The sequence below is a fragment of the Podarcis gaigeae genome (assembly GCF_964106915.1).
Source record: "Podarcis gaigeae genome assembly, chromosome: 4".
Lineage (NCBI taxonomy): Eukaryota > Metazoa > Chordata > Lepidosauria > Squamata > Lacertidae > Podarcis > Podarcis gaigeae.
The window spans coordinates 29,484,448-29,498,800 of NC_139677.1; the positions used below are offsets into that span (position 1 = coordinate 29,484,448).

Here is a 14,353-nt window from a genome sequence, read left to right on the forward strand (position 1 = left end):
GGTTTTCCCATATGCAGACTACAACAGCATTACTCTGCTGAAAAGACAGAAGTCTTACATAGTTTACTAAAAAGACAGGCAGGAAAGAAACCCCCAGTCTTACAGCTACTTAGCCACTGTTCACTATTTCTTGAATAAGTATAAGGAAGATTCTCACCAAATATTGTTGAAATATTCATACATTTCCAAACTCAACTCTATTTCATGAGCTAATGCAATGCAATATATAGAAAAACTTTAAAAATCCACACTTCACAAGGTACTATTTTTCAGAGTCAAAGTAGGCTGGTTAGCTGGGGCACACTGGCACAACCCAACATGCAAATCCTTTGTGAATCACCACTTTGCTATGGTGCTGGACAGTTCTGTGGTATAACTACAGACATGCCTAGACATGCACACTTGGCTTTTCATACTGGAATCTTAAGCCATAGTTGTAAGAAACTAAGAAGTATTAGCAACAGTTCAATTTAGCCGTCAGTGGCAACATGCTAATAAAGAGAACGGAGTGTCCTGTGGCACCAATGTATTGTTGATTTGTCTTTCATGGATTAGAACCCATTTTATCAGATGCAAAAGAGTTCACTTGAACAGCTTGTGCAGAATAAAATTGTCTTTAAAAAAATATTCAAAAGTTAGAAGACAGTTACAATACAATACATTTTCAATCAATATATCCCCTCCCCTGTCTTATGTCATCACCTTCCCCCACTCTTCCTATTTTTACTACGACAGGCCAACACGGCTGTGCCTCTCGGGAGCAATCGTCATATAACGTTGATGTTATCGAGCTTTCACTCACTCCAATGGTGTTTGTGCAGTAGGCTTCTGGAAAAGCACTGGAGTCATGACTAACAACAAAATGAAATAATAATAGCCCCATAGTACATAAGGGTGTGGGATGTTAGCATCCAAAATGCACATGACATGTAAAGGGTTAATTGTAAGAGCTGTAGAACTCTGTGATGTCTTACGCTCTGTGGCAGTTATGGCAGTTGGTTCAGTTATGGCAGTTACTTGAACAGTCTTTAACTGTTACAGCAGCTATGCTATGTTGTGCTGCTTTCTGCCTTGAGTAGAATAGTCTGTAACAGTTTATGCACCCTGTATTAGCAATTTAAGAAATATCCACCTGCACAGTATATTTAATCTGTATCTGCAACTACACTAAGTAAAAGTTATTCGTTCTTTAAAATTTAAGGGTCTTGTGTAGTTTTTACAGGAGGGAACAAATTAAAGGGTCAAACAACCCAGGGCTGTCTTCTGCAAAACTCTGCTAAATGTTCAATTCCCACAAAAGGGAGCTTAAATCATTGGGGCAGTTCAGACGTGACACATGCTTCCTCCTCTTCTACTTGCTTCCTTGCTCCTGGCATTCCTCCTTTCTTGGTTTGATGCAAATCCTAGTTTGGCATTTCTTCTGAATCAGCAAACTATCAGTTTGCTTTAAATCAGCAAAGGAGTGAATGAACCAACATGCATGAAGAAGTTTGTGTAAGTGGTTTAAGCTTTGCTCTGTACTCACATCTTACCTTTGCAACTTTTATTGTCATCCATGAGTTCAAACCCATTATTACAAGCACAGCGATAGCTGCCAAGCGTGTTGTAACAGATATGTCTACAGCCACCATTTTGCTCGGCACATTCATTAATATCTGGAAATAAGAAATAAGAAATATTGGGTGTATTCACTTCGGTGCTGCAAACACAGTAGATGGCTGTTTTCAAACTTCACTGTCATGTGGGAAAGGGGGTTTTTCAACAGAAAAGTTGGAGTGCATGAGAGGGGAGGGTAAACTTATCCCACCCCAGCTGTAGACACTCATCTCCAAAACTCACCCTGCACCATAGAAAAAAGCCTCCTTTTGGTGTCCATGAAAGGTTGTTTTCAAGCCCAATTTCTGTGCAGGGTAAGGAGAAGCCACGGGGACTGCATCTGTCACATGGGAGATGGATTCACTACCCCTGATTTACACCGACTGGCAGCAACTCTCCAGGATTTCAGAGTGGAGTCTTTTCCACCACTACCTACAGATGCTAGCACATTTCCAAGCAAGATTCAAAGTGTAGGTGCTGACCTTTAAAGCCCTAAACAGCTTTGGCCCAGTATAGCTGAAGGAGCATTTCAATCCTCATCGTTCAGCCTGGACACTGAGATTCAGCTCCAAGGGCCTTCTGGCAAGTTCCCTCATTGCGAGAAGTGAGGTTACAGGGAACCAGGCAAAGGGCCTTCTTGGTAGTGGCGCCCACTCTGTGGAACGCCCTCCCACCAGATGCCAAGGAAATTAACAACTGCACCTGACTTTTAGAAGACATCTGAAGGCAGCCCTGTTTAGGGAAACTTTAAATGTCTGATGTTTTAGTATGTTTGATGTTTAAATTTGCTGAAAGCCGCCCAGAGTGGCTGGGGCAGCCCAGTCAGGTGGGTAGCATATAAATAAATAAATAAATTAGTAGTAGTAGTACTGACCCTGGGAAGGTTTGCATGCAAAGCATCTGCATTGAGCTGCAACCATTCCCCATCTCATTATCCTCATCGTGAACACACAGCCACAAGCAGCACAAAACAAGACTTACCTTCATTGCATTTTTCTCCTTGCCAGCCTGGTCTGCAGCGGCAAAGGAATCCGCCTTTCAAGTCGTCACATGCTTTCGTACCGTCTTTATGACACGGACTAGGCAAACACTGATTTGGCAAATCTGGGGGTGGAGGGAAGGGTTGAAAACACACCACATAAAACTTTTACCCTGGAATCAAATTATTTAAGACAATATTGCTATTAGCATTCAAACAAATTCCGGAGGTGGCAAATGCACTGTTTGCCTCTATAAACAAAAACTGATGGAGAAAGGAGGCAGTTACTAGCATTGTTTTGTAAAGAAAGATGGCAGCACTGCATTGCCACAAGACATTGTTTTTTAGGCCAGAGGTTTTCAACCTTTTGGAGTCCGCGGTTCATTTGACCAACTGCATACTTTCTGCAGCACCCCTGTGGGGCTCAGGAGCCCAGTTATGTCACCCCTTGCCTGCAGAGCTGGCAGCTTCTCACCCTTTTTCAAACACCCTCCCTTGTGGAGGGTTTCCTCAGCCTCCTTTCCCTTCTCCTTGGGAGTCCTCTGGGCAGCCATTGCCACTGCCCCTGGTCTCTGAGTTGCCCTCCCTGCCCCAAAGAGAGCTGCCTCCTTACATTGCCTTACAAAGGCTGGGAAGAGGATGCCCCCAGCCTTAGTGGCCCAGCGGAGAGTGGCCAGAGGTGAATGTGAGGCTAGTACCTTACTTTGGGAGGCAGCAGTGGGCACTGCTGGGCCTGCATGGTGGAAAGGCTCCCTTTCAGGACTGGGCACTCAGCTCCCTGGCAGGCATTGCACACAGCAAGCACAAGAAAGACCCGCACAGTGCCTGCCTGCCTGGCCTCCTACTTGTCTGTCCATTCCCAAAAGCAAGGGCTGGCAGACTAGCTGGTTTGGCTCCCTCAACCACTTGCTTGCTTACTCCCAAGGCCACCTCAGCTCCTAGCAACCAGCACCCCCTGGCCAGTCCCAGAGGACCATTCGCTTGGGAAGCTTGCAGCCAGGGCAGTTGCAACAAACAACTGTGCAAGCCTTTAGGAGGCAGAGACGCGAGAGGGCATCAGAGGAAGCAGGGAAGGAAAGAGGGGATGAGAGTAGCCCATGGCACCGTAACCATCTTTTAAGGCACCCCAGGGTGCCACGGCACACTGGTTGAAAACCACTGTTCTAGGCAATTTGCTCAATTACAGAAAAGTTAATACACTTGCCAAGCTAAATGAATTATTGTCTTGGAGAGCTCACTCTTTAAAGAAAAAATGTGGGAACCATTTACTTTGCCCATTCTGACTTGAAGTCATCATTCTGGAAGAAAAAACATTAACTGCAGAAATGGTATACAATTTATTAATAATAATTATATATGTTATGTCCTAAGCCTAACAAGACAGTGCTTCAGGAATTCTTCTTCTGGAGATAGTAACTTATCTTGAATTGCAGCGGAATGTTCTCTTGTAAGAAAGGGAGGAAAGAACGCTTAATTCTTAAGGAGTGGCATGTGACTATCCTCTGCCAAAGGGAAGCATACCTATAATATTCGCTAAAATCTTGAAAGCCATAAACTGTACTGTTTGAAAACGTCTCTACAATAAGACTGTTAAACACTAAAACAAAAGAAGCCTTACTGAAAGGCAAAGACAATCCCCATCACAAAGTCTCCCAAGTATGTAATAGTAAGCAAGACCTTGAAGAAAGATATAGTTGGAGGCAGGATACAGGAGCACTCCCAAACCTCTAATGAAGCCTTCGTGAATAATCACAGTCTCTCTAATCAGTGGCATGCAACTCTGCAGCCACAGGTCTGCACTGTAATGCAGCAAATACCTGTATCATCAAGATGCAGACAAGACAGCAGAGCAGTGACGTAACATGGTATTCAAATATTTCAGGTGAAATGTTGCTAATAGTGCTTACTTGTCTAAACCATTTGAGATATTCACAAAGTCATATTGAAAACAGCCAATGCAGCAAAACAGATCCCACAGACACACACAAAAATCCTTTGGCTGCAGTAAAATTAAACCAAGCTAAGCTGCCACCTCCACTTTGCCAAGTCAGTACTCATTTGAAGAGTATTATGTTGTTTCCTGTTCAGTTGCACTTTACTCTCCTCTTAAAGTAAGTATCCCACATAAATCAGAAAGCCAGGAGTTCTATACTATTCTATCTTCTATGTATCTCTATGGCACAGGCATAGCAAGGAACCCTAACTTTTCCTCTTGACTAATTATCATGCCTACCACCTCCCATAATTCATTTCAGGCATAAATCTTACCATGGGTGATATCTGTGTGTCAGCTATGCCAATGCTAAGAACAATAGGAGCAAAGGACAAGGGATTCTAATCATCCTTTTACTATGATGTCCATGCCAGTCCTCAGTCTGTCTCTTTTCCTTGTATAAATCTGTTAGCCAAGAATGCATGCTGCGAGGTTTCTTGTTTGTACCCCGTGAACTCAATATGTTGCCTTAGGCAGGCTTGCTATCTCTCAGGCACAGCATAAGCATTTCTAAGTAAGAGGTTCCCTGCCAGGATCTGAGAGACAACAGATTGCCTTAGGCAACCTAGCGAGTTCATAGCTTTACATACCCAGCTTTACAGGTTGTTGTTAAGATAAATGTTATGTGAAGCATTTTTCACACACAGGAAAAACACTGCAACTGTTCTATTCTTCTTCCCTCTCGCTCAGCAGATGGCATTCTTTAAACCATGCTTTCCATTTCTCGGTCACCACTCCCATTCTTAGCCTCACTTCCAAACAATATATGCCCCTGTTGTTGTCCTCTGAACAGAGACATTTTTTGCACATGGGCAGTGTTTGAAACTCCCATTGTTCTAGGTGCATTTTGCATCAGGGATTTCTGAGCTCTGGGTACAGTACTGCGCCTAAGATTTCAGATTAAAACTCCAGAGTGGAAGGAAGGAGGACCTTTTTCTGCCTCCCCACTTTCAGCTACTTTCTGAAGAATGAGAAGAGACCCTCTGAAGAATATTAGGGGGGTGGGCAGGGAAAGGACTAGACCATGTGGTAAATGAACATAATATTTTCGCTGCAGTTCATTCATTTTCAGCTTTGTATTCTTGTTACAAAAACCCCCGCGCCTGGACAATTCGTTGCTGCACCCAAAAACTAGGTTTAAGGTGCCATTTAGCTCCTAGCTGTCATATCTCAGTTTCTAACACTGCACATAGCTAGTCAAAAAGTTAGCATGCTACAGGCCTTCCATATCCAATCATCTCACCTTTCTCTCACCTTCCAAAGGATTTCTTTCCACAATGCTTTGGATATCTTTGGTTTCACTGCTTCACTCTAACTTTCAACGGTGAAGGTGACCACCATATCAAGAGAGCTCACTCTCATTATCCCAGCCTCTCCAGCAATGTGTTTAATGCCCTTAGTACACACATGCAAGAAACTTCTGGTAGTGCTAACTAGGGCTGGCCGATGTTGGGTTTTCAACATCACAGTGTATTGCCAGCCAAAAGCTGCATTGGCCCCAGCCAGCGAGATGCTGGATGAAACCACCTCAGCTCTCATCGTGGGAGCTGAGGTGGTTTCACTCCAGCGCCTCATAGGATGTGGCCAATACGGCTGGCCCCAGCCTGCTGCTCAACCAGGGGGTGGAAAGGCTCCTGGCCCCAGCTGAGCGAGCCCTGACGCCCCATGGCCAGGCTCCGCTGCAGGGCAGGAGAGCTCCTGCCCCCAATGGAGCCAGCCCTGAGCCCCCTGCCACTTGTGGTGGAGCAGCAAGGACCTTGGGACTCCTTGGCCAAGCTCCCTCTGCCTTCGCTGGCATGGGGAGTGGGCAAGCTACCTTGCCCGCTTGCCCCCCACTCCCCGAAGATGGACCAAGCGGCAGTAGCCAAGCACCTCGCTGATTCAGCTTGATTCTCCCTCCCGCCGGGGAAGAATATGATGGCATATCGCTGGTGAAAGCGCCGCTGCTCAAGTCCCTCTGCCTCTAGCTCTCAACTAGTTTGTTTCTTCCTCAGTGCGCTGGAGGCATAGGGACTCAAGAGCGGTGACAATTTCACCAGCGATGAATGAGTGAAGCTGTCATTGTGGTCTGCCCCGACATACCAGTCCTGGGCAATATATCAATATACATCAATATACCAATATATCACCCAGGCCTAGTGCTAACCACACCTTGAAATACTATGAAAGAATATTGGACCCTAGTACCAGCAATGGACAGTGGGGTGGGGTCATGTTGCTTTCCTGATCTCTGCTGCTGTTGTATATCACAATGGAAAGGCGGGAGGAGCAAGGCAACAGTGAGGTCAGTGCAGTGCAAACATGCCAGCATTCTAGCCAGCCCATTTGCACTGCACTGACCTCACTGCCACCTCATTGTTCCCCATCCCAATATGCAGCAATGCCCTGAACTGCAGGACGGCTAATGGGAGTGTTTGGGTGCAGGGATACCAAAGAAGGATGTCAAAAACATCAGAGTGATCAAGTTCTAGTGCTTTATTAAGAGAAAGGTGTAGACTTACAGCAAATCAGCCTGCCAAGTCTCCCAGCCTTTACAAACACGGGACGGATACTGCAGCAAGGAGATGGCTTGCCCGCACCCAAGCAAATGTTCAAACATTATTTATACACAAAGCAGTGTGTGCCACTTTGGCCAGGACTCACCATCACTTCACCTGGCCAGATGAGAGCATAGGTGGCAAAGAGCCACATCTTACAGATAGCTCTCCTTTCTGGGCTCAGAGCCCAGCACCCCAAGCCCACAGATAAGGATAACATCAAAGCAAGCCAATTAGCTCATATCAAAGCAAGTGAATATAAGCATATATGACCTCATGGTTACAACTACTACCAGTTAATTGTGGGGTTATCTTGACTACCAAGATGGCACTAGCGGAGCTTCCGCAGCAGTTCACTTTTGGCTCAATATAAGCAGCAATTGTGTCAGGCAAATGGCGCAGCTCCCACCATGCCATCTGCCTAGCACACAAATAATTTGTTGATTTATTTCATCACAATAGAAAAATAGAACCGAGTGTGTTCTATTTTTCCTTCCCATCTGAAGTATTAAGATGTATATATTTACAATGCTTGCCAACCTCTTCAATTAGAGCCAGGCACTCTGTCCCCCTAAGCACATTACACTGTCACAAGGAAAACACTCAAGCAAAAAAAATTTGCAGGCTGTAAAGATGGACAACAGTAGAAAACTGTCAGGAGCCAAAAAGTTATATTGAAAAATATGACTTTCAAGTCGTCTGGCCCCAAAATGGCAACTAGGCATTACGTTTTGGCGACTGTAACCCTGGTTAAAGGAGCCATTTGGCACCTAGCTTATATATGTGAGTTTCTAACACTAACAAGGGGGTATGGTATGATTGTGATGGTAGTTTTTTTAATGTAGAAGCTAACCACTTCTCATCACCTCCTCTTACTGTCCTCTCAGGCCCAAAAGCCCACCTGCCACACATATAGTCTGGTTTCAGGTAGGCATAATAACCCAAGTCAACTCAGCTCTGCATCTGCCATATTACTCATCTACACTCTCCCCCTGGGCCCAATCCATGGTGGTAGATGGCAGTGGCAATGAATGGAGGAAGAGCTGTCACTGCTGCAGATACTAAATGGTGGCCACAAAAAAACCTGCAGCTGGAACTTTGTAGCACAACCACACAACTGAGCACTGATAGCAGAGAGGCTCTAAAATCACTGCAAAAAGGGTTATTCTCCATTGAATAAAAAGGGTTTTGTAGGCAGCAATTCCTGAGATTTTGCATATTAATCCCAGAATTAAGTTACAGCCACATCTGTTAACTTTTAGGTGAATCTTTCACAATGTTAATGGGTTCTGATCTTGAAAGATAAAGTGAAGCGTAGGATGCATGTCATTTAGTGAAAGACTCCCTACGTTTGACAGGATTACATGGCCTGTTTGACCAGATTGTAATAAGACAGGCTACAATTCTATATATCGGGGATAGAAAACCTGTGCCCTACAGGCTGGTTCTGGCTTCTCAATATCCACAAAAAATTGGCAATTTAACTTTTAAAAAAATATTGCTTTGCTTATTTTGCTTGGATGCCCTCCACTGTGATCCTGGAGGGCCCAGCAGCACTCCAACAATCAGAAGCCTCTCCCTCAATTTACCTGGCAATGGTGCCTCGACTCCATCCAGTGTAATGCCATTGCAAGGAGGTCGGTGAATCCCTTCTTGTTTCTTAAGCCCCAAGACCTTCTTGCAATGGCATTACACTGGATGGAGATGAGGCACCATTGCAAGGTAAGATAATATTTGAATCACTATGGACTCCATCCAGCAAAATACCGTATTTTTCGCTCTATAAGATGCACCAGACCACAAGACGCACCTAGTTTTTGGAGGAAGAAAACAAGAAAACAAATATTCTGAATCTCAGAAGCCAGAACAGCAAGAGGGATTGCTGCACAGTGAAAGCAGCAATCCCTCTTGCTGTTCTGGCTTCTGGGATAGCTGCGCAGCCTGCATTCACTCCATAAGACGCATACACATTTCCCCTTACTTTCTAGGAGGGAAAAGGTGAGTCTTATAGAGCAAAAAATACAGTAATTCTGCTATAGTGCAAGCACTCTTGGCTGCACCATTGAACTTCCGCTTGTTGTCCTCCTCAGGTCCAATGCTAAACTGTGCTGAACTGAAAAATCAGAACTTAGAGGTTTCCCAATAGTTCCTCATACTTGGACCACAGAAGAATGGGGGAAGGAGACAGAGAGAGGGGTTCTTTGGGGAGGTTGGAGGGAGGTTAGACTTATTCCTGTCACCTATGGCACAGTGTGGAATTTTGAAGCACATGAACTTATCTTGACAGTCCCCATAGTCACCTCCCCAAAGAGACCTACGCAGGTAGGTCTCTTGATCCATTCTATCTATATACTACAAAGCAGCAAAACATGGTTTTATACCCAACTGTTATAGAAAGGTAAAAAAAAAGGTAAAGGACCCCCGGATGGTTAAGTCCAGTCAAAGGTGACTATGGGGTTGTGGCGCTCATCTCGCTTCAGGCCAAGGGAGCCAGTGTTTGTCCACAGACAGATTTCTGAGTCATGTGGCCAGCATGACTAAGCCGCTACTGGTGCAACGGAACACAGTGACGAGTGCCAGAGTGCATGGAAACACAGTTTACCTTCCCGCCACAGTGGTACCTATTTATCTACTTGCACTGGCATGCTTTCGAACTGCTAGGTTGGCAGGAGCTGGGACAGAGCAATGGGAGCTCACTCTGTTGTGGGGATTCGAACCGCTGATCTTCCGATCAGCAAGCTCAAGAGAGGCTCAGTGGTTTAGACCACAGTGCCACCCGCGTTATAGAAAAGTGAGCTGACAACGGTTGGTGCAGTGATTAGCATGCTGCGGAAATTTTTGTTCACTGGGTAACACTGGGCCAGCTGATCCTAGCCTACCTCACAAAGGGATCACATGCAGGGAAGAGCCGTCGTCTAATCCTGGCAGATCTTACACAAGTGATGAAGCTTGCTCCAGCAGATGATGCCATCACTAATGACAAAGTACCAGAGCTTCACTCCTCCATGTTCCTTCTCCACTATATCATTGCCCACCATAACCATAGTTTATTATGAAATTCAAATACAGGCAATAGTTTATCCAATGGAACAAAGTGGAAGTCTGATGGGAAGAATTATAAGGAGCATTGGACAATATTCACACGGACTCGACTTGCTCTTCACCTAAGCCAACAACCAACAATACTGTATTCTTTTAGTAACATAGAAATATGAAAAATACTTACTATGCACACATGTATGAAAATTTGGATTTCTTGTATATGGTGACCCATACCTCTTAATACATCCTGAAGAACAAAAACAAACATTATCACTAAGCAAGTTGGCATATTAACTGGTATTCTACTCAGCATGTTTGCTTGTTTATTCTATTTAGACTACAACTGCCTTATTAGAAAAAAACACAATTCAAATGCTATGAATGTTATTAATTTTGTCAAAATATATTGTTGCTTTGAAATGCAGATATCGCAATGGTGCTATTAGGACCTGTGATTAATTTAGTTTGGGGGGAGGGGGAATCTGAAGAATTTACTCAAGACAGAATATAGTTTTCTCAAGATTCTAGTGTTTACATGTTGAACACAAATTTAATAGGGTAATAGTCAGATTTTGAAGGGTCACAATTCTCTGAATAATAGCCAGTCATTATAACTGTATTGCTTTGTAATTGTATGCAAATAAAATGTGCCTCTTTTTGATGTGAGATGATAAAGAGATGTGCTCTGTTACACGGCACATTTTGGGACAGATATTAACTGTGTCTAGAAAGTGACAACAAAATAATACGAAGCAAAAGGTATCACTGCAACTCACCCAAATATCCCGGGTAGAAATATTCCTGTTGGAAAGAAAGAAGGGGAAGGGGGAGCACATGATTATTATAGATTTGGTCTACAATTGAATTCATATTAAAATAAGCCCCTGACAGTTTGATAGCTGAGCAATGTGGTCTTAAGGGAGGTCATAAGGTATGTGCTTTGCAACGGTTTTTTTAGATCAGCAGAAGCAAGATTTTCCCAGAAGCCACCATTTCTTCTTGTTTCTCGAGCAGCTGCCTCAAACCATCTGATGGTAGGCTGGCTGGTAACCCTGCCATTTTGGGTGGCTTACCCATTTAGCAGATCTGCTGGCTCAGAGGGTTCCAGCTGCCCACTTGAAAACTGAATCTTTCCCAGCAGCTCTTGCAAACTTGCTTCAAGAGCCAAATTCTCCTTCAACACTTGAAATGTAGCTCTCCCAAGCAGTGGTGTTGTGAAGGAGGAACAAGGGAAAATACAGTCCCAGGTCTTTTTCCACAGAAGGAGTGAGGACATTTATTTTTGAGAGCACCAAAGCAATATACCTGAGAGAGGAGCGACCCTCTTTGCCCTCATAACAAGCCTATGGGGCTTTGCCAGTTTATTCTACAAGTCAGCATGTCCTAATGATTTGGGTATCATGCTATGTGCTGCAGTGCTTCTCTTGAGTGGCAAGAATATATGTTTATATATAGATATAGATCAGGCTTCCTCAACCTCGGCCCTCCAGATGTTTTTGGCCTACAACTCCCATGATCCCTAGCTAGCAGGACCAGTGGTCAGGCATGATGGGAACTGTAGTCTCAAAACATCTGGAGGGCTGAGGTTGAGGAAGCCTGATATAGATACACACACACACACACACACACACACACACACACACTTCTGTTGAGCATGGCTATGAGCTCGCCTTGGGAACATGGCTATGGGGACTGTCAGTATGCTATCTGCACTTAAAATTACCGTATTTTTCGCTCTATAACACGCACCTGACCATAACACGCACATCGTTTTTAGAGGAGGAAAACAAGGGAAAAAACATTCTGAATCCACAGTGGATGTATCATTTTTGGGCTTCATGCTGTGGCCACAGACATGTGATCTGATGGTGAATTTGGGGTGACCCAATGCAAAAATCCTGAGAATTCCTGTGGATCCATGCTTTGTAACCACGTTTTTGCACCACTGCAGCCCCAGGCAACAGTGGGTGCGTGATTTTTTTGGTGCAGGCTGTAGCCATGGACATGCTATGTGATCTGATGGTGAATTTGGGGTGACCCAATGCAAAGATCCTGAGAATCCCTGTGGATCCATGCTTTGTAACCACATTTTTGCACCATTGCAGCCCCAGGCAACAGTGGGTGCGTGATTTTTTTTGGTGCAGGCTGTAGCCATGGACATGCTATGTGATCTGATGGTGAATTTGGGGTGACCCAATGCAAAGATCCTGAGGATCCATGTGGATCCATGCTTTTTAACCATGTTTTTGCACCATTGCAGCCCCAGGCAACAGTGGGTGCGTGATTTTTTTTTTGGTGCAGGCAGTAGCCATGGACATGCTATGTGATCTGATGGTGAATTTGGGGTGACCCAATGCAAAGATTGGGACACAGGTGGTGCTGTGGGTTAAAGCCTCAGCGCCTAGGACTTGCCGATTGAAAGGTCGGCGGTTCGAATCCCTGTGGCGGGGTGCGCTCCCACTGCTCGGTCCCAGCGCCTGCCAACCTAGCAGTTCGAAAGCACCTCCGGGTGCAAGTAGATAAATAGGGACCGCTTACCAGCGGGAAGGTAAACAGCGTTTCCGTGTGCGGCTCTGGCTCGCCAGATGCAGCTTTGTCACGCTGGCCACGTGACCCGGAAGTGTCTCCGGACAGCGCTGGCCCCTGGCCTCTTAAGTGAGATGGGCGCACAACCCCAGAGTCTGTCAAGACTGACCCGTACGGGCAGGGGTACCTTTACCTTTACCTTTAATGCAAAGATCCTGAGGATCCATGTGGATCTATGCTTTGTAACCACATTTTAAGTGGGGAGCGAAGGAAAAACAAAGAAGGGACATGAGAGGGGTGTGCAGAGAAGCAGCTGGCTAAGAATGCAGGAGAGGGATTTAACGGGAGGGAGGAAAGAAAGGCAAAAGTTTCCCCCCACCCAAGCCAGCCAGCCATCTCTCTCTCTCTCTCTCTCTCTCTCTCTCTCCCTCCCTCCCTCCCTCCCTCCCTCCCCCCTCTCTCTCTCCCTCCCCCCCTCTCTCTCCCTTCCCCCCTCTCTCTCCTTCTCCCCCAGCAGCATGGAGCACAGAGAGGAATTCCCCTCTGCTTGCCTGGAGGGGAGGGGCTTTCCCTGCTCTTTGTTCCGTTTCAGCAAACACAGCAACGAAACAGAGGAGGGTGGGCAGTAAGACCCTGAGGCAGAATGCAGGAAAGCAGCCACTTCCTCTTTTCAGGTTTCGCTTCTCCATGCAGCGCCGCGATTTGATTTTTGCCTGATTTTTCGGCTCCAGGGACCACACATTCGCTCTATAACACGCACAGACATTTCCTTTTTAGGAGAAAAAATCTGTGTGTTATAGAGGGAAAAATACGGTACCACTGCACCACTGAGCCCCAGCTCCGCAACACAAACCTACCAGATAGGGGAGGCACCATTTCAAATAAAAGGCAGGAACTCTCCCTGCCAACAAATCTGAACATCACAAGAAAAGTGACCTCTTCTTTTTAAAAAGACAGTTAAAAACCTTGCAACAAACAACCATACAAAAATACAAATTTTTACACGCAAGAAAACAATGGTAATAAAAAATCAGTTGCATAGAACAATGAATTACAAGTGTTAGGCAGTGATGGTGGTGTATTCACAGAATCTTGTAGCATTGGAAGGAACCATCAGGGGCATCTAGTCTAACCCCTGCAATGCTAGAATCTTTCATCCAACATGGAGCTTGAACCCACAACCCTAAGGTGCTCTACCGAATGAGCTATACTATAAGGGCTGAAATTTTCTTGCAGTCATTTCATGCAGGTCTCTCCAAAGCCTTCCATGATCCCCCAACTGGATGTATGCAATAAAGCTATGCTATGTACCATAAAACGAGTCAAAGTTTGTTAGTTTTCTGGACCCTTTTGGTTTGTACAACAGTTATGGTGTAGTGGTTGAGAGCAGTAGTCATGTAATCTGGGGAACTGGGTTCGCGTCTCCGCTCCTCCACCTGCAGCTGCTGGGTGACCTTGGGCCAGTCACACTTCTCTGAAGTCTCTCAGCCCCACTCACCTCACAGAGTGTTTGTTGTGGGGGAGGAAGGGAAAGGAGAATGTTAGCCGCTTTGAGACTCCTGAAGGGGAGTGAAAGGCGGGATATCAAATCCAAACTCTTCTTCTTATTTAGCCGAAGCAAGTGTCCCAACCCATTCACACCAGGATTTAGTGACAATCTTTTCAAATCCCTCCAAACAC

At 45.2% G+C, this 14,353-nt stretch overlaps 1 protein-coding gene across 2 annotated transcripts in view; it reads right to left on the reverse strand.

Moving 5' to 3' along the window:
• Window positions 1–14,353, reverse strand: part of GAS6 (growth arrest specific 6) — a 47,728-nt gene that overhangs the window by 17,311 nt on the left and 16,064 nt on the right. Inside the window, exons 3-6 of one of the 2 annotated variants that reach the window (XM_083735530.1) lie at window positions 10,924–10,948; window positions 10,332–10,394; window positions 2,578–2,700; window positions 1,533–1,655 (exon numbers count right to left, since the gene is read on the reverse strand). In XM_083735530.1, coding sequence (XP_083591656.1) covers window positions 1,533–1,655; window positions 2,578–2,700; window positions 10,332–10,394; window positions 10,924–10,948 — 334 coding nt within the window. Of the gene's footprint in view, window positions 1–702; window positions 920–1,532; window positions 1,656–2,577; window positions 2,701–10,331; window positions 10,395–10,923; window positions 10,949–14,353 lie in introns of those variants that run through there. The other variant, XM_083735531.1, reaches the window with a different exon arrangement.